The sequence below is a fragment of the Equus przewalskii genome, chromosome 7 (genome assembly GCF_037783145.1).
Source record: "Equus przewalskii isolate Varuska chromosome 7, EquPr2, whole genome shotgun sequence".
Lineage (NCBI taxonomy): Eukaryota > Metazoa > Chordata > Mammalia > Perissodactyla > Equidae > Equus > Equus przewalskii.
Genome location: NC_091837.1, coordinates 66,495,796 through 66,516,114, shown reverse-complemented (window position 1 = coordinate 66,516,114; position 20,319 = coordinate 66,495,796). Strand labels below are relative to the sequence as shown.

The 20,319-nt window shown below is 47.4% G+C and overlaps 2 protein-coding genes across 3 annotated transcripts in view; both read right to left on the bottom strand.

Moving 5' to 3' along the window:
• The window catches only part of LOC103567384 (urea transporter 1), a 54,499-nt gene extending 53,152 nt beyond the window's left edge, over positions 1 to 1,347 (bottom strand). Inside the window, exon 1 of one of the 2 annotated variants that reach the window (XM_070630067.1) lies at positions 1,107 to 1,347. The gene's annotated coding sequence lies outside the window, so the exon portion shown is untranslated. The remainder of the gene's footprint in view (positions 1 to 1,106) is intronic. The other variant, XM_070630066.1, reaches the window with a different exon arrangement.
• Positions 1,348 to 9,469: 8,122 nt separating this feature from the next.
• Positions 9,470 to 20,319, bottom strand: part of LOC103544320 (urea transporter 2) — a 193,556-nt gene continuing 182,706 nt past the window's right edge. Inside the window, exons 13-19 of the mRNA XM_070627584.1 lie at positions 19,994 to 20,183; positions 19,502 to 19,630; positions 18,427 to 18,619; positions 15,325 to 15,472; positions 14,577 to 14,711; positions 13,437 to 13,486; positions 9,470 to 10,414 (exon numbers count right to left, since the gene is read on the bottom strand). Coding sequence (XP_070483685.1) covers positions 10,214 to 10,414; positions 13,437 to 13,486; positions 14,577 to 14,711; positions 15,325 to 15,472; positions 18,427 to 18,619; positions 19,502 to 19,630; positions 19,994 to 20,183 — 1,046 coding nt within the window. The 3' untranslated portion in view covers positions 9,470 to 10,213. The remainder of the gene's footprint in view (positions 10,415 to 13,436; positions 13,487 to 14,576; positions 14,712 to 15,324; positions 15,473 to 18,426; positions 18,620 to 19,501; positions 19,631 to 19,993; positions 20,184 to 20,319) is intronic.

The following is a 20,319-nucleotide window of genomic DNA, read 5'->3' as shown; positions in this document are numbered from 1 at the left end:
GAGAGCTTCGACCAAGGCCAGGGAGCCAAGGTGGGGTCCCAGGAGCACGGGAAGCTTGCAGCTCAGGAATGGTGGTGGGCACTCCAGCCCCAGCCCCCTTCCTGCCTTCCAGACCCTCACCTCAATCTGGGCCCTGCGTTCTCTGTTGTGCTCCATGCTAGGGTTGCCAGAAACGAGCTGGGCACCACTGTCTCTCAGGGAGTTCAAAAACAAAAACAGTCAGATGAGCAGAATAGGATTCGCCAGATCTTTAGTGGGGCCAGGAGCACAGCTTAAATGCGTCCAGCTCCAGAGGTTAAGAACTGCATGACAGCTCTCCCTTGACCAAATAATGATGCCTGTGCCTCCTCCTGGCTGATGACTCTTTAGAGAATCTTCTCCCTGTAACCTGCCTCCCTCATGCCTATCTTCCAGGGCACTGGCCCACAGCCCAGCACAGACACAGCACTGAGTGCCCCACCACACCTTCCACTGCAGGGGGGTTCATTCTTGGTTGTAGGCCAGCATCTCCTGGGGAACTTTGAAAACTACTCCTACCCGGGTCCACCCTAGAGATTCTGATGGAGCTGGTCTGGGCTGTGGCCTGGCGAGCGGGATGTTCAAATGCTCTGCTTCCCGATTTACTCACGTGCCCCTCCTGTAACCCTCCTTGTCCACTCAGGCCGCACTGTAGATGACAGTCTCTCTCCAACATTCTGGTGGGTCCTCTTGACTCAAAATGACTCCTCAACAAGCAAGTGGTGAGGAAAGGAGTGAGAGCCACCCCTATCCCTGTCCCATCCTGGCCCCACCAGGCCATTCACAGAGGAGTGGAGCCTCGTCTTATTACCAAAACCGGCCTGCTGTTTGCCCTCTTCCGGTTAAGGACCACTCGGCCCACCAGCACTTGCTCTCCGCACCTCTCTGTGTTCTGCTTTTCTCCGTCTTCTTGAACCTTATCTCAGATGTCTACCTGCCCAGGGTTTCTTGCATGCAGGTCTTGATGGAGCTCCCTTTCCAGTCGCACCACATGCCCACATTCCTGTGCACCTGCAGAGCATAGGCCTCCCCATCCCTTCTACTTTCTGTGCCCACCCCCAGGGCAGACCTCGACCCCCATCCCATACCTGTTCACACAGCACACCTGCAGCTTCTCACCTCTAGGCACACCTCTCCACCAGACCAGCGCTGCCTGTGCCCACAGGGCCAGAGAGATGGACCTCTGACTGAGAGAAGCGTGGGCGGAGGTGCTGCTGACAATCCCGCTGCTCGACTCTTCCTTTCCAGGGTCAAGGCTGCTCACCCTGCAGGCTTCCGGGGCCAATGCAAAACCTTGCTTGTCTGCTCAGCCTACTGGGCTGGATGTTTCCTGTTAGCGGTTTCATTTTTCTTTATCTAGTCTCCTTTAGGGGGCAGGGCTGGGACCCAACAACAGTGAGAAAGAGGCTAACGTCACTTCACAGAGGATTGTCTGTGCATCCTGAGCATGCCCCTCCTGCTTCCAGGCACCCAGGCCTTCTCACTGCACCCATGTTGGGCCCAATGCCCCTTATCAAAATCTACCTGGGGACTGAGGATGGTGCGGGCTTAGCAGCCTCTAGGAGAAACTCTGATTGGAGAAAGGTTGGGGCCCAGGAAACAGACACTACAGTTGTTTTCAACCCTGCTGCATGCTGGAATCACTCCAGGAGCTTTTAAAAAATCCCCAGTGCCCAGGCCCACTGCTGACTTAGTTGGTCTAGAGTAGGGCCTGGGCATCAGAATCAGGTGACTCTAATCTACCCAGGCCTAAGTACCTATGCAATGATCTCAAAGGCTGGACCTTGAACCAGCAGCATCCACATAAGCCAAGAGTTTGTTAGAAGTTCAGATTCTCAGCTCCACCCAGATCTACTAAAGCAAAATCTTTGGGATTGAGGCCCAGGGATCTGTGTTTTAATTAGTGCTACAGATGATTCTTGTATGGGCAAGAGTTTGTCAACCAGTGCATTACACCATGCCAAGAAGGAGGAAGGCATGACTGGAGGCACCATCCTATTTCTAAGTCTACGCCAGTGGCTTTCCAAGTGTGGTCACTGGATCCACAACATCAACTTCACCTGGCAACTTGTTAGGAATGCAAATTCTCAGGGCCTGCCCCAGACCTACCGAATGCGAAACTCTGGGGCAGGGGTTCAGCAAGCTGTGTTTGACGAGCTCTCTGGGTGATTCTGATGCTTGCTCAAGTTTGGGAGCTGCTGGTCTACCATCTACCTGCCTCACCCGAGACAGTTACTTGATTCAGGTTCCAACTGTGGAGGCTCTGTAAGGAAAGGATGGTGCAAAAGGACGCTTGTAGAGGCTTGAAGTTATTACCCTAAAAATGATGAAATGGGTTCAATGGTGTGTATCGTTCTGGAGAGTTCTTTCCCTGACACTATTTAGGAATCCATGTTGGGAGGAGGCTACAGGCAGGAAGTGTTGGAGATGAGATTCCAGTCAGCTGGCTGGAGGAGATTCTGCGTGTTTATTGTGCATGTGTGGTTGTGTGTGTGAAACAGATGTCGAGTTCCAGCCAGTATGAGTGAACAGACTCTCTGGAGGGAGAGAGAGTGGGAGTGGGAGGGTGTTTCAGGCAATTATTCAATTAATTTTGGGGGCTACTATGTGCCCATCAGTGGGCTAGTTCTGTAAAGGAAAGAGACAACAAAAACGACTGTGTGTGTGTGTGTGTATGTAGCTGTACTTATTTATGTGGCGATATATATATATGAATACATAAACACATGTGTATACATACATGTGCATATCTTTCTGTATGCATGCACATACGTACGCACTCCTGTGTATATAGCATGTGTGTACATATCCATGTGTGTATGTATGTGTATGAGTGTGTGTGTTGTATGTATATTTGGGTGTGTATATTACAACCACTATCCTCACAGGATTTGTAATCTAATTGGAGAGAAAAGATGCACATAATTAAAGTGGAGAACAATGGTGCAGCACCCTCCATGGTCGTGACTTTAAGGGAATAGGAGACTAGGGGGCCTCTGAGGAGTTTGTTTTGAGGAAGTTTTCCTAAAACAGGTTGTGCTCTGCTCTGGGAAGGTGGGAAGAGGAAGGATGGTTCAAATGGCGAAATGAGGGGACAGTGCATCCCCACTTTGATGTCCAGCTATTCCTTTCCGTAGCATCTTACAGCTAAGAAAGGGTTCTGATCTGGCCCCTCTGGCCCTGGACACCCACGTTTTAAAGAAAATCCATGAGATGATGCCCAGGCTCTGCTGAGGGTCTCTGGTCACTGGGGCTGCCTGGGAATTGTGGGCAAGAGGGTGCCCTCCTCTATCCCTTCAGTGCCGATGGGCCCCGGCATGGACTGGTTCCGTTCCAGGGGTTCTTGGTTAGCCTCCACGTGAACACTGCTCTTAGGCAGGTATGGTCCTTCTTTTGTAGATAATAAACTGCAGGCTCTGAGCGATTAACCCCCCAGCCAGTAAGTAACGGAATAGGGCTGGATTCAAAACCAGCTTTGTCTTTAGAGCTGGGACCTTTCCACACCCACCTCCTGTTTGAATCACCAATTCGTTTTGAAGACTGTGGGAGGTTATGTGAATTTATTCTTTTTATCCTAGGTCCATGCTCTCTGTGAACTCATTTCGCAGCCTCAGTTCCTACATCTCTCATTTTCAGGAATGTCTTTTCTTTCCCATCTGTCTGCAATCTCAACAACAAAAAAATTCCCCTTATTTCCACATTTCGTCAGAGATTCTAAAACATTCTAAAAGCGGAAATCAATACACATGTTCATTACTATTTTTTACTCTAGGGATCAAAATGTTCCTCTAATTTGGAGGCAAAGTGCAGAAACCTTTTTTTTTCAATGTATGTAGCACTTTGTAGCGTGGCCAGAATGCTTCCGAACGCTAGTGGAGGCAGAAAGGAGGGCTGGGGGCTTTGCAGCTTGACCTTGCCCCAATTCTGAGGTCACTCTGACACTGACAACCAGAGGCTCTGACACGGCTGAGCAGAGCTCACACCATGACCCACTCATTTTAATTTTTTTCTGGCAGAGTGGAGTTCACCATGAGGCTTAGTTCCTGCATATTCTTTTCACTGGTCCGTGCAACGACCTTTCTTCTGTGTATGAAAGTGTGTACGTCTTTTCAGTTTTATTCTCCACTCTCTTTTCCCTCCTGCATTCCAGTGCACCTTTTTTTTGTGCCCTTGCAAAATACGTACTGTTTGGAGTGCAGGCATTTTGAACTTATGCAAATAGTATTGATCATAAATGGCATTTTCTTATTTTTGACCCAGCGCTAGGTTTTAAGATCTATCCACGTTGTTACGTCTGTGGTCCTGGGCTTCCACCGGCTGTGTAGGACTCTCTGGCCTGCTCCCCTGCTTTGCCTCTGCATTCTCCTCCAGCTCTGTGTGTCCCAGTGATTGCTATGCTGAGCAGTCTTCCTGGGACCAGCACATACTCTAGAGGGGAATTTCTGGGTCACAGGGGGTGTGTATGCTTAACGTTGATCCTGAAGACTTGCTCTCCAAGTGGCTGCACTGGTCAATTCCCATCAGCATCGCATGAGGAGCCCAAGCTTGTCTGATGGCATAATACGTGGTCTATTTTGTAAATGTTCTACCAGTGCTTGAAAAGAATGTGTGCTCTTGACTTGGTTTTTTTGGGGGAGGTATTGATTGAGAGGGTTCAGAATCCTACACGCATGCGATAGTTCATACTTCGTAATTCTATTGTTTATATCTCTGATATCTCTGCTCATTTTTTGTTGTCTTGATGTTTCAAGTTCTGAGGTTTTGGTAAAATCTTATCTATAATTATTGATTTATTTCTCCCTCTAGTTCAGTCAATTGTTGCTTGACGTATTTTGTGGCTGATTGTTTACATACATATGTGTTTATGATGATTACATGTTTTTGTCCTTTTTACATCATTCTTTTTTGTTGTTGTTCAATTTGTTTAAACAAAAACAAAAACTGATCACACATTTCTCCCACCTCCTATCCCCTGCTTCTGAAAACCACCAATCTGTTCTCTGTATCTATGAGCTTTTTTTTAAAAAAAAAAAATTATTTTTTTAGATGCCACATATAAGAGAGATAATATGGTATTTGTCTTTTTCTGTCTGACTTATTTCACTTAGCATAATGCCCTTGAGATCCATCCATGTTGTTGCAAATGGCAAGATTTCATTCTTTTTTATGGATGAATAATATTTCATTGTATATATATATATACATACATATATAGATTTTTTCATTCTTTTTTCATTCATCTATCAGTGGACACTTAGATTGTTTCCATATCTTGGCTATTGTAAACAATGCTGCAATGAACATGGCAGTGCATATACCTTTTTTTTTTCTGGTGAGGAAGATTGGCCCTGAAGTAACATCTGTTGCCGATCCTCCTCTTTCCTTTTTTTTACTTGAGGAAGATTCTTCCTGAGCTAACATCTGTGCCAGTCTTCCTCTATTTTTGTATGTGGGACTCCATCACAGCGTGGCTTGATGAGTGGTGTATAGGTCCACACGTGGGAATGAACCCACAAATCCTGGGCTGCCGAAGCGGAGTGTGCAAACTTAACCAATACACCACTGGGCTGGCCCCCATATATCTTTTTGAGTTAGTGTTTTGTTTTCTTTTGGATAAATACCCAGAAGTGGAATAGCTGGGTCATATGCTAGTTCTATTTTTAATTTTTTGAGGAACCTTCCCCTCTGGTAACCACCAATCTAATCTCTGTGTCTATGTGTTTGTTTGTTGTTGTTTTTAGCTTCCACATATGAGTGAAATCATACAGTATTTGATTTTTCCCCGTATAACACTCACTTAGCATAATACCCTCAAGGTCCATCCCTGGAGTCACAACTGGCACGATTTTCTCTTTTTTATGGCCGAGTAATATTCCATTGTATATTTATACCACATCTTCTTTATCTGTTCATCCATTGATGGACACTTAGCTTGTTTCCAAGTCTTGGCTATTGTGAATAACGCTGCAGTGAACATAGGGGTGTAAATATCTTTTCAACTTAGTGTTTTTGTGTTTTTTGGGTAAATACTCAATAGTGGAATAGCTGGATCATATGGTATTTCTATTCTTAACTTTTTGAGGAATCTCCATACTGTTTTCCCTAATGGCTGCACCAGTTTGCACTCCCACCAGCAGTGTGTGAGGGTTCCCTTCTCTCCACATCGTCTCCAACACTTGTTATTTCCTGTCTTCTTAATTATAGCCGTTCTGACAGGTGTGAGGTGATGTCTTACTGTGGTTTTGATTTGCATTTCCCTAATAATTAGTGATGTCGAACATTAAGGAGGTGGGCCCAGCTGCCTCTTGCCTCGCTGAGATGTGCTCAGAGGTTAGTAAGTGAGTCATTTTACCAATGGACTATGCACTTTTTTCTGGTGTTTCTGTGTTGGTTTCCAGCATGAGTGAATCTGTGTGTAGGCCCTTTAAGAGCAGGTGTTTCTCTCACTGAAGTCTGATAGTTTTTCTGGAGGTATTCCCCATCAGTTTTCAAAGCTAGCAAAGCCTGGTATTATGGGATCTCTTCTGGGTTGTGCTGATTGAAAGGCTGGGATGCCTCATGTGGCATAGATCCCCTGCTGGGATCCTCCCACTGCCCTGGGAAAAGCCTCACACCTTTGAGATTGTTCCCAGCTGTGAACCCCTGCTGCTAGGATGTGGTTTTTTCCTCAGCGGGGTGTATTTCTGCCTCTTCCACCCCCATCAGTGTCATCCCTTGTTGTGGCGGTTCTTTTTATCCAGTTTCCAGATATCTCTCAGAGGAAGTTTTTCCACAGGGGGTTGTGGATTTGTTGTGTTCATAGCAGGAGGTGACTTCAGAGTCTTCCTGTACTGCTGTCTTCCCAGCAGCTCCCGTTAGGTCTTTCTGAAAAATACAACCCAAGAGTCTCTGTCTTCCAGCAGTAAATTTAATAATTAACCTTTCTTTTGGTCAATTACTGTCATATTATGACTAGTTTCTGCCATTTATTTATTTTTCATACTTGCGATGTTTTTAGGGGGACTTTCTATAATATTTTTCTCCTTTTCCGCTTTCCATTGGAAAGATGGAATTTTCTTCTAGTTCAAAAATTATAATTCTAATTTTGTTCTCGTGGTGGTTGCCCTTATCACCCATGTTTATTCCTCCCTGTAGCCTTTTTTGTTTTTTTTTGGTGAAGAAGATTGCCCCTGAGCTAACATCTGTTGCCTATCTTCCTCTTTTTGCTTGAGGAAGATTGTCCCTGAGCTAACATCTGTGCCAGTCTTCCTCCATTTTATATGTGGCATGTCACCACAGCATGGGTTGATGAGCAGTTGTAGGTCCATGCCTGGGATCCGAACCCACAAATCTTGGGCCACTGAATCAGAGCACATGAACTCAACCACTACGCCACTGGGCCAGCCCCCCTGTAGACTTCTTTAAACTTATCAATTTTTGTACAAGCTCAGTACTTGAACAGGCTTTCATCTTTCTTTTGTCACCATTCCCACATCTCCCCATTCTGCCCTGGCTTGGTGCCTCCACCATCATTTAATACTCCAGCTCTAGGTTGCAATGGTGTATTTCTTCTATTTTTTCCCCTTTGGTCCTAATAAATTATAAACATTACCAAGGTATTTGATCACCCCTATACTTCTGTGTCCCTTGCTGCATTTCCTAGATTCGTTTATCTTCTTATTTGGGTCCTTCCACTTAGAGTATTTTCAATGTAGGACTCTGCGGGTAAATCTCTAAGTTCTTTTTTTATGCCTGAGAACAGTTTGTTATTCTCTCAAATGCCTTTTGGATGTGGAATGGCATCCATGGAGCATTGCTGGATTGAATATTTTGGCCCTAGTTTCTGAGTCATTGGCTAGGAGTCCTGAAATGGTTTTCTTTTCTTCCACCAAATTAATTTGGCAGTGGTGCGCTGGTAAGCTGTTTGTCTGGAGGGGAAAAAAAAGCCCATATTTGTAGTTTGCTGATTTCTGTGGTGTAAATACTGCCACCGTGGCTGATTTCAAGCTATCAGTGAGATGTCACTGAAAGGTGCTGGGAGAGACGTGCTCACTTGCATGATCACTTCTCAGGAGCTGGTGTGAGCTGCTCCCTCTCTCCTCTGTTGACACCTAATTGAAGTGCTGGAGTAGACTGACTACTTTGAAATCCTATGGACATTGTACATTTTCATAAGTCAAATTCTTTTATCCCATCTATTTCCTCCTTGCTTGGTGTCCTGCGCCAACTCAATTTGCTTTACAGGTGAGGATATTGAAATACTTAGAACAGCTGAAGGGATTTGTTAATGGTCAATAATCAGAACGGCATGTCCGTAGAGGGTTTCCTGCTCTTAATAAAACCAGATTATAACACTTCGGTGGAAAATGCACGAAAAGCGGTATTTTAATAGTTCTATGTCATCACTTAGAGGTTCTGGGGCAGCTGAGTGAGCTGTGAGCATAAACAGCTTTCTGGTGAAACTCCTGGATGCTTAATCTTCAGAGACCCTTAACTCCATGGTCATTAAAATACAGCCTGAGACCTTCTTGGCCTCCAGGTGTGATCACAAACTCAGAGGTAGCCTCTGGAGTGTGACTCGTTCCCTTTCTGATGGGGGGGATTTGTTTCCAGCGAGAAGTGTTCATTTTCCTGGAGAAGTCATAATTGGCTAGATATGACCTGGATCTGGGAGAGAGAGAGCAGCCCAAGGCTCTGGGGCTGGCAGAGGATGGCTAGGATCTCAGGCCAGACAGAGAAAGGAAAAGATAAAAGCAGACACTAACTTTTTCTAAATGATGGATTTTGGTCCAATAGAATTCTTTCCTTGAAGCTGTGTTTATAGAGGGTCTGTCCTCCTTCCCCTGTCTCCTGTCCTCACCCCGTCAGGCTAAACTGGAAGAGTGTGAGAGGGGATGGGCCCCATCAAGGCTCTGTAAGAGGTTCATTCGCCCTCCTCTGGGGTAAGGGTGGGAAGGCTGAGCCACGTGGCTTCCCACAAAGGGGTCCTGTGGTTTAGGAGCTCAATGCTATAACCAGAGTAACCAAATAATAAGAGTTATTGGCCATTCAAGACAGACTGGATTTGTAATTTTGGGGTGCAAGACTATCCCCTAAAAAGTGAGATGGGTTGTCGACAGCCTGCATTTCAACTCAAACAGAAAACAACGACCCTGGTTATTTCTGTATTATTCCCGTCGTCAGCAAATCAAACCCTCTTCTGATAATTTTTAACCCATGCACATCTCTTTTCAGACACAAGCTTGGCTGTGGAAAACCCCTCCAGTGGGCCATGTGTGAACAATGCAGGTGAGCCCCATTTTAAGAAAACCCTGACACCAACTTGCAAACTTAACTGTTTAATGAGAGTACGTTTATGAATACTACAAAAGCAGATACATTTGTTTAAAATACGATTTGAATGTTGAAAAAGATCATTTGTCATCTTATGACATTTCCAGAGATATTTCTGTTATGTAAAAGAAGGCATGTGGCATTTCCAGTGAATTTAGGCTTCTAACCCCAAGTCTGGAGAACATCTTCTCATGATTCCAGAATCAATCTCCATAGAACATTAAAATTGTCCTGCCTCTTCTTCAGGTAACCTTTCCATCTTTTACTTAACTCAGAGTAGTTACTTGTTGGCCATGCTGATTTTGTCAGTTTCCAGGAAAGAGCGAAGAATCAGCACTTCTGAGGTAGAAGGGACCACAGAGTCCCTCCCCGTCGTGAAACCAATAACGAATTGAGGCTGGGAGCAGGGACGGACTCAACTGAGTGGTGGGAATTCATTATTGGCAGAGCTGGGGCAGACCAGCCTGTTGCTTTTCAAGCTAATGCACATTTCAGGATGCTGGGCATTGCTACATTAAATGACTGAGTTGCATGACCATGTCAGCAATCTCTCTCCCCTCTTTGGTGGGTTCTCTCTAGGGATGTGGCTTAGTTTGCAGAAGGGGGCAAGTTTCCCGCAAAGGGAGCTCTTATGGAGTGAGCTATAGGTATCAAGTCTCAACTAAGCCTATCTTTGACAAGTATTGTGTATCTTAGAACAGAGAGGTTCCTAAGTGGTGACTACACACAAATTTCCCTGTGCGTGGGAGTAACTAGGGTGTAAGCTTGTTTAGAGGGAGAATCACAGAATAGATAGAAGGAGAGGTTAAGTGGCCTTCAGCCTGGTGACCTGGATAACCTATTGAAGGCTGAGTTTACAGTGACATATTTTGGAAAGGGCAACTTAGGAGACATCGTAGGCCTGGTACTTCGCTATGGTCGATGGTCTTCTGTTTTTCTCCTGGGACAGGTAGTAGGTTCGGTTGGCTTCTGGGTAGGTGACTTTGCTGAGTGGAAGCTTGTACATGGCGGAGTTGTTGGTTGTCAGGAGCAGGAAGGTGAGTGCTGAGAGGCAGAAGGGCCAGGTGCAGGGTGGTAGTCCAAACTGGGGGGAAGGGAGAACACAAGAGAAGCCTTGGTCACCAGATGCTTGTGCCTGTTTCATTGGCTCTTTTATCAGCCCTGGAGAGAGGAGGGGGCTCTTTGCGGGCATTGGTAGGAATAACACTGAATTCATGACCAATGTAAATAAAATCTTGCCAGCGTTATCAGCATGCATTGTAATGGGTGAACACACAATCTTCAAATGCAGCCATTGGAACCCTATTATAATATCCCTTTATGTAGGAGACATGTTTTTTCTTGGGGTGTCTGGCCAGGCTTCACCTCCAGCTCTAGGAACTATGGCCATTCCCTGCCGTCTCCCATAGCTCCTATTAAAGGGATGGCTTTGCCAGCCATTTTGTAGTTCAAGTTCCCTTTTTTCCTTCAGTCACAGCTGACTGGACTAGAGTGAGGCCCCTGACTCAAATGCAGCTTCCCATAGGGAGATGACCCAGGAATAGAATCCATCTCTGGAGAATTTGAACTCAGAGGTGCAAAGACTGCAGCCAGAGGCTCTTGATTTGAAAGGACTAGAGAGCCAATGAGCGCTGGCTGGCCATTTGGTGGCTGTGTGCAGCAGAAGGAACCCGTCACAGAGGGTCGCAGGGAAATAGAGCAGACGTCTGGAGAGAGGCGGAGATGTGAATCCTAGACCCATGGAGCTGGAGGTGGAGAGTGGCTACCTCTCTTCTCAAGAGCTTCCCCATTCCCAGCTCCTTTTCTCATGTTGTTGCCCTGTTTTTTATTCCTTAAGATGCCCTGGGGTTTTTTTTAATACCCCTCTACACTCTTCATTTGAGATAAGTGGATAGCTTGTTAGCAAAGAGCCTGCAAATTCAGCTCCCAGGCAGAATCAGTCATGCCCCCTCACCACCAAACATCATTTTATTATAAGTAGTAAAAATCTCAGGTAATACCATGGAGGCAACGATGCCAGTCATGTGCCTTCACAATGGCACTGTTGGGTGGGACGGGACGTGGGGAAGAACAGTGACAGACTAGCATCAGAACTGTGCTGTAAGGAATACACATGAATGATGAATTCCACTCAGTGAGACTCTCCAAAGCCCTGCTAAGACCAAACAAGGTGATTCGGGAAATATCCCTTTCCAGTCCTGTAGTGGAACAGATGTGGCTCTGGAGTTCCACAGACCCAGTTCCCAGTCTCAGCTCTGATCCCCTTGTTGTAGTTGTTCCATCTTTCTGAGATCTATTTCCTTAACAGCAAAACAGGGATAGTAATACCTACTCAGAGAGTTAGTGGCTAGTGCCTACTGAGTGCTGAGTGCTCAGTCAATGGTCCTCAGTACGTGGTCATCATCGTCAAGTAGAGGGTGGCATTGTTGAAGACATGGGGCTGCACACACGTGTGCCAGTCAGAAAGCGAAAGAGTGCAGCCCCTAAGTGCTGTCTTCTGTGGACAGCTGGGATGGTCTCACAGGCATCAGTCAACATTTTTATATCCTGTTCCTCAAGGAGATTGGAAATTCCTTCAGAGTGAGTTAAGAGCCTGTACTTTTCGTCTCCCTGAGAGTGGCCAGCACAGTGTCTTAAACATAGTAGGCACACAGAAAGCAAACTTAATTTGGTTTGAAAAATGTGTAACTTGAGTGGTATAACCTGTAACTTCTCTGTGCACAGAGGAAAGGGCCGGTCACCCTGTGAATGCCTGTGATCAGGAACCAAAGCCTCCTGTTTCATAGCCCTTCCAGGACCTTGTCGAAGGAAGGCACGCGACACGTATTGATCGGCTGGATGACTGGGTGAGAGGATGGGTGCAAGAAGAGATGGGAAAGCCCAGGGCAGACAGGAGCCACAGCAGCCATGCTGCATACTCTTGTCTCCTGGCAGTGCTTCTGATGGGGCTGTTCAGCCCCAGCTCTAATATTCCCCATGGTAGGGGAGGGGGTGCTCATTGCCTTAGGGTTTCATTCATTTAGCATTTCTTGAGCACCTCCTATGTGCTGGATGCTGTAATAGGTACTAGAGATAAAGATAAGAATACAACTGGGCCCCTGTTCTGAAGGTGGGCTGAAGGTGGAAGAGGACCGACGTGTCCTAGACTCATTACAATATTGTATGATAAGTGTTGCAGCAGATGCACGTGCAAAATGTGATGGGGCCCAGAGGAGCGACTTGGTCCATCGGGGGACACCTGATGGCATCAGGGGATGCCAATTCTATTGCTTAGAAAATTCCTTCCTACGCTAAGTCTAAACTGTTCAATTTCACTAGGAGTGAAGGAGGGATTTAGACTGCGGTGAGTTGAAGGCCCGACTCCATCCGCACCTGCCAGACCAGCGGGACTTTTCCTGGCTGCCTATGTGAGTATGAGATGTGCCCTTGAACCCATCTCCAAGGGGAGGCATGGGCTGCAGGCTGAGCCCTGAGTGCTCTTTGCTGGGGCCTGGGCCCCTCTCAGTGTATGTGGGGGGCTGGGAGTGGCCATACAGCTCCTTCCGACCTTACAACCCACCCCACACTGGGGCTCAGACAAAGAAGGAGTTCTCCGACTACTGCACATGCCCACAGCCGCCAGCTCTGGCTTCCCTCTGGCACAGCTGGGGCTTAGCTCCCTGTCTTCCCTGGAGCCTTCCCTCGTGACTCCTGACTCTGTGCTACTTGCTATGGGACAAACGAAGATGTACACCTGCCCACAAGCTTGTTGGGCAGACAATCTATAAACATACAAAAAATAGTAAATAATAAAGACTTAAAACTAGTTCTAGAGGATGATACAGTTGACAGGAGTTTGATTTACAAGGTAATGCTCTTCAAATTGTCTTTCTATGAGGAGCGCCATTTGCCCACTGAGAATGAGATTTGATTGACCAACAGTTGACATTTAAATGTTTGAGTCCCAGCTCCTTCAGTCTAGTGGGTGCTGAGGTGAGAAGTGTGATTTGAGACAAGAGGGGTGAATCGGGGAAGGCTTCCTGGAGGAGGGGTATGTGTCGGCTTCGGGGAGCTGAGAGAACACCAGGAAGGGTGCTGTGGAATGTTCTTAGCCCATGTTGACTCACCACAGATAGCATGTTGGCCAGGGCAGCACCCAGGTAGGCTGCAAACAGTGCTGGAAAAAGAACCAAGAAACAGCCCAGTGACTAACAGCATCTCAATCTTCATCTACAACTTCTCTCCCCAGAGATTTTATGCCAGAAACGCTATCTCTTAGATTTAAAAAAAAATTGAAATATGTTTCCATTGCTTGGCAGTTTTGGAAAGTGTGACATTCCATGCAAATGCCGGCACAGCTAAGGCAGCAGATGAACTCAGTTAAAAAGGGCCAGAATCGAGTGGTAACAGTTCTCTTGGGTCCCACCACCTTGCATTCTAGCAAAGGAACATTTAGCAGCATAAACCATAAATGAAAATTTTACTATACAGCCAAGGCAAGTGAATCCCAGACCCCCCGCTGGAATATTTCATCACAACTTATTAACATAATATGAGTTTCCAGGGAGGAGCAATGTTCTGTATGCTTGAGGAAGACCAAAGATGCCTACTGCCTGGTCTTCTAGGCTCTGCGTGCGGAAGGCACTGATCAGGCTGGCCCCTGGGAAGAGCCAAGTGCAGCCTGGAGGTTCTGTGAAAACGGGCCAGTGTAAGTGGGCTTTGCTTCTGAACCCTCAATTTCTCAACTGAAAGCAGCCTGACTGTCCCCAGCATATTAACAACTGCAAGCTTTTATTAGAGAGTTACTGAGCGCACAGCTGGTGGTAGTCCCAGCATCTCTCAGCATTCCTTCAACGTAAGTACTATTTGAAGGGCCTATGGTCAATGTCTGGGTGCTTAAGGTTAATTGGGACATCTGATGTAAATCGCCCAATTCCAGATATAAAGATCAATTTGCATGAGGGTTACTCTACCAGTTAGTTTCAATCACGGGGAAATTAGCAATCACAGAGACAGCCCACGAACACCAACCAACCACCATCTAAAAGATCTGTTTCATGTGGCCGAACACTTAAAAATGGTTTTTAATGTACTAATCACTAAACAACCATTCAGAACAGTTTTAAATAAAAGCCCTTTTATAAAGCAAGCAATTCCTCATATTTGTCTTTGGAGGATCAGCAGAATTTTCTCAGGATGGTTGTCCTTGCGGGGACAGACACCGGCATCACCCGAGGCAGGACGAGAATTCCGCGGGCAGCACCTACCGCAGGCGATGGCGAGGAGGTGCGTCTGCCAGGTGATGACGTAGTACATGCCTCCGATGGCGATGCAGGCCAGCGTGCTGTTGAAGCCGCACAGGCCGAAGTAGATGGAGTCGAAAGGCGTGGCGATAGCGAGCGCTGCGAGAGAGGCAGGCGTCAGCGCTGAAACCCGCCCCGGTCCTCAAAGCCCAGACTAGTTACCCTGTTAGGTGTTTATACTAGAGCACTTCTGATTCAATTCAGTGAAAAAACACCTGAAGGAATCAAATGGCCACAGAGCCACATGAATGTTAGGGGCTAAGCTGTTATGGGTAGAAGAGACCCTTTGAGTAAGGTATCTGAAGTCTGATTTAAACGGTCCAGGGAAGGTCTTTCCCCTGTTAGATAAGGAGGACCTCTCCTTCTTCATGGATATCTTAATGTTCTCTAATGGAGACCAAATCCTTCTTATCACGATTAGAGATGAGACTCAAAATACAAACATGCATAGAAGAAACCCCTCCTCAACTTTAAATTTATACTAAAGTGTAAATGACTAATATCAAAGCCTGTCTTCAGGACTGCTTTTGCTCAGGGGAGCCTGAGGGCACTGGCATCAAAAATGGAAAAACACGGTACAAGGGAAGGAGGGAAAGTTTACAGGAATAAGCAGGTGGAGCATTGAAGACACAGGACGATATTTTCTTTGGAGCTGGCCCCAGGCACTAACATCCTTACGGCTCATTAATAAGGGAGCAGTGATGACACTAACCTGCTAACATCCCTATGGTGGATCCGACTGCAGCGTGCAAGCAAATAAGAGGTGAAGATATGAGCAAAGCTAAGAGGAAAATGCCTCCAGTCCAGGGGTTATCGCAGCCATACACTTGGCCGATTCCAACAGGGATGGCTCGCAAAAGCTGTAGGTACAACAGGATCACACGTGATTATAAAGGCAAGAGAGACAACTTGAACCTTGACTGGAAACGATGTGGTGCCAACCGGTCCACGCTAACATTTTGCTACCGGTTTCCAAGATATTTTTATTCAAATAAGTTGACTCTAAAAGGTAGACAAGCTTTATTGTTTTAATCTTGAGTTCTTAGAACCCTAAGGGCTTGGGCTGTTAAGTTTCCTTTATTGGAAGCGTGAATGTGAGGCACGAAACCCCCAGTGAAGAGAAACTGAAAACTCTTCAAATGAGGGTGTTATTCGTTAGGAAAGTAATAGATGTCTGACCAAAGTTGGGCTTTGAAAACGTTCTTGTAACATCTTTTGAAAGGCTGAAAAGATAACTGGGAGGCTAAATATCAGATGGAGGCATGGTCCTTTGCATTTGCAAGAACAACGTGTCTGGGCTGTGGTCATGTGAGTCCGGTCTGGTTGAGCAATTGAACTAGAATCTGCAGAAAAGCCCCTGAAAAGGTGGTGTCATCATCACATCTGCCTTTTGGTGGATAAACCCAGCAAATGGTGACTGATGGATGAGCACGGCCTGAGCCAGGCCTCCATGCATCTCAGGAGCAGCGGCCTGACCATGAGAGAAGAAGGCGGTGAGGAGCCAGGGTCCAATGTCCTGTGGGCACTTGCACGCGTGCTCTGGAGTTTGGGAAAAGGATCCTGCGCGTGCAGGCTTCCCCCGTGACTGGGGTTGGGCCCTGTGGTTTGGAAGCCTGGCCAGAGGCCCTTGAGCTAGGAAACTGCTCCAGGGAGGCAGCTCTGGGTGGTCCTGGGATGCACTGGGGTCGTCTCACCCTTTGGGCAGAGAGCTGAGGAGAAGCAGAGTCCTGGGGCCAGTGTGTGCATATATTAGGATAAGGCAGTTCTCCTCTCAGCCCACATCCTCTGAGAGGACTCGGTTCCCTGAGGGTGTCAAGGGAAGGAGATCCTGGAGCTCAAGGGCCCTCACGCTGTGGTGAGAGTGTGCGGGCCAGGAGGACCCTATAGAAGCTGGTGGGTGGGTCTAGTGGGCTAACCCTCTGGGCTCAGTCTCTTGTGACCCCAGGACAGAGAACAGGATGGGCACTCTGGTGTCACCATGTGGGGGAAAGATAGGACAGGTGAGTGAGTTTTTTTTTTTTTTTTTTCCGGTGAGGGAGATTGGCCCTGAGCCAACATCTATTGCCAATCTTCCTCTTTTTGCTTGAGGAAGATTGTCACTGAGCTAACATCTGCGCCAATCTTCCTCCATTTTTGCATGTGGGACGCTGCCACAGCATGGCATGATGAATGGTGTGTAGGTCCATGCCCAGGATCCGAACCTGTGAACCCTGGGCCGCCAAAGCGGATCACGCGAACCCAACCACTACACCACTGGGCCAACCCCAGCGAGTGAGTTTTATATAGAGGCAGTGGTGCTCAGTAAGTTAGTCCCCTGCTGGCCCCGTCCTCCAAGGGGGGCCCTTCAGTGACCACAACGGCAGAGGAACACACGGAGACTCAAAATTGTTGAGATTTTTTGACCCTCTCTCTGACAGTTACCACCTGTTTCCCCCAAACTTAAAGCTCTAATTACGATGGTCAAAAAGACAAAACTTATTAATCATTACCATAATCCATTCAATTAGCCAGAAAATTATTTCTTAAAGGACAACCACCAGAAATTGAATTTTTCTTTCCTGAAACTCTGGGTGCTGAAATATTTGTACAGGATTCTCCAATTTTTTTTTAATTTCTACAAAATTCCTAGATAACTTTTCAATGGAAAATGTAGCATGGAGAATGCAAAACATCTTAAACTTGCCTTTTCTAATATCATCTCCCCATAGTGTACCAATTAGAGCAATTTTGCCTTTGAAAGATATTGATTGGATAAATACCGTGAAAGGGAGCCCTAAGGAGCTGAACTGCCAATGCGGCCCCTCTTCTTGCCTCTGGCTCTTCCAGGTCCTCACACACACACATAAATCAACAAGGAAGGGGCTAACGCCAATATTTCTCTTCCTAAATAGTAATGCTTCTTAGTCAAATGCAGGCCTCTTTCTACTCTGCCATGCTGTTGCATACTACGCAATGCTGAGAGAAACCGGGCATCATTATTTCTGAAAGTTCCTTCAATAAGCCCAAGTGGCTTTGTGGTTAGATGATGAATCGTCGATAATGAAGTTTCAGAGTGAGGCCCGTGGGGTCGTTCAGTGTAACGGAAAGGAGGAGGGCCTCAGAGAGAACGTGTCCCCTTAGATAAGACAGCTAATGGGCACGTTTCTCCATGCCGGTTTAATGCTTTTAGTCTAGCTTCTTATTAAGTATCTTGGCAGATTTCCAGAGGCCAGCATTCTATACAGAATACTTGTAAAAAACTTTAAAAGCTCTGTCATATATGTATTTCTTAATGGAGGAACACCTGTGCTTTAAAGTGTGAGCATGCCTCAGCCAGGGGAATGGAAAGCTATGGAGGTTGGAGCAGAGACTTCTCAAGCCAGGAGATGGTAGTGTGATGTGTGTGTCTTTAATGCTTTAGTGAGACTGAATGAAAGAAAATACACAGCATAAACTGGATTGAAACTGGAAGAAAGCATCAAAAAGACTTTAAAAAAAGAAGGAAAAGAGAAAGAACCCAGGTTAGAAGTCAGGAAGCTGGAGTTTTAGGCTTAATTTTGCTCTCCGCTGATGGCTCTGTGACCTCAGGAACATTTCTCAACCTGGCCTCGGTTTCTTCCTCTGTGCTATGATGAGGGGACCAGAAATGGCCCTTTTAGCTCTTAGAAAGAGAAAAGGATGGTGGTTCACGTGGTGCTGTGCATAGAGTTCCTTGCACTATATAATAGTTAGTAGTTATTACTCTTGGGTGTTTCTGATGTGCAAAATAAATAAATGCCACCTTAAAACATGGAGTTTGGACAGACGCTGCCCTTCCACCTTCCATGATACCTACCAAGGGCACCTGGACCTCCGACCAGGTGATGTTGGGCACGGAGGATGCAGGCTGCAGCAGTGTCGTGGGGAAGAAGAGGTTGTAGTGGCCTGTGGCCGCCAGGTATAGGGTCACAGCGATGTTGAAGGGCAGTGTGAAGACCGGGAGGTCCCACTTGCTGAAGATGGTGCCCAGGGCACTGGAGAGGATGGGGCTGAGGCAGAAGCACAGAGATGTTGTTTAAGAGCCCCCTGGCCCTGACACTAGACTGAGTGGGAACAGGGGGTTCCCTGTACCCTCCTGGGGAAAAGTGGCCCACCGGGCACCCTCTCCGAGCCTGCCTGGCCTGAGCAGGTCTTTCTCTGGCTCTCCCGCCTGTGCCCAGCATGGCGACAGGGTCAATGCCCAGGCTCAGAACTTCAGAAGGCGGGCTTTCTGGGGGGAGTTGTAAGGCAGGGAGTCAGAACTCCCTTGAAGAGTCATATAGCTTCATCCCCAGGCATGAGGAGAGAGGACGGGTTGGGGGAGTGATGGGGAGGGAGTCACATCCATTCATTCAACAAGTGTTTGTTGAGCAAGCCGAGAGCCCCGAGCCTCACGGCCAGGGCGCCCCACAATGTCTGGAGGTGAGGGAGGAGCGGGGCCCTGGCACGCTGAGGGCTCTGCCCGGTGGCTGGGCCTTCAGCCTACACTGGGAGGTTGTCCTGGTCTGGTCAGGGGTCCCAAGGACAAGGAAAAGCTGGGACCGGGGGGCAGGAGGAATGAGATTTCCAGAAACCCATATGACCCCGTGGTGTGGCTCTTAACCTATGTGGGCCTCCATGTCTGTCCCTGTGCTCCAGCAGGGTAGGACCAGAAACCCTTTCAGATGTTAAAAATGAAGAGTCAAGGATGGTAGGTAACGAGATACAGTATATATATCACCTGGCATGGTGCTGTCACTGTATAACCTGAGTAATTATTTCCAGTGGATATTTCTGTTGTGCAAGCTAAGTAAATGCCCCCTTAAATTCGAGTTTAGACAGACAGCCATGGAGCTGGGATAGAAAGATTGGCAGCCCTTGATCTGCACCCACAGCCTCAGAAGCAAACTTACCACGACATGGACATAATGATGACGGGGAGCAAAAGCCACCAGTAATAGTCGCCTTTGTCTGAGAACACAGCCATCAGCAGCCCCACCAGCACCCCGTTGTAGCCATGAAGTCCTGCCGCGATGGCTGACCTGGGGGGAGAGGCGGGTGGGCTGGTGAAGTGGGGGCTTCCCCTTGGCCTAATGCAGGGGCGCTGCCTTCTTGATTTTCCTTCTGAGTCAGACTTTTCTCAACAGGGTCCTGACTACACACACCTTCAAACAGATGGCCCCTCTGGGCATGGGGAGCAAAGACGTCAACCTGTCATATTCCCGGAGACAATATGGAGCTATTACAAAATAATTAGGGAATGGTTGCTTTTAGTTATGTGTCCTTATTTGGAGGAGTTTCTGAGGTGGGAGCCAAGCAGGGAGAGGATTGGGAAGGTGGCGATGGGTCCTCACAGGGAGTGACCTCTGGCCTCACACTCAGACGCTGGGTCTCCTGGCACTTACTTGTCCTGACTCAGGATGAGGGCTGTCAAAGTGGACACAACAGTGCCCAAGCAGCCCGAGATGGCCCACCAGGGGTTCTGGATGAAGAGGCCGAGGACGATGAGGATGCCGCTGAGGGGGTTGTTCACAAACATCACCTGGGATGTGCCCCGGAGGACCCAGTCGAGGAACTGGAACACTGGGGATTTGTCTGAAAGGGAGCGGGGGCAGGGAGTCAGTCAGTGCTCAGGGGCAATGGCCCCAGGTGATGCCCCTGTGGGCCGGCCTGAGGTGTGAGGGAATGTCCACATCCGAGGTGGTTTTGCAGGAAGCCAGCCCCCTGCTGC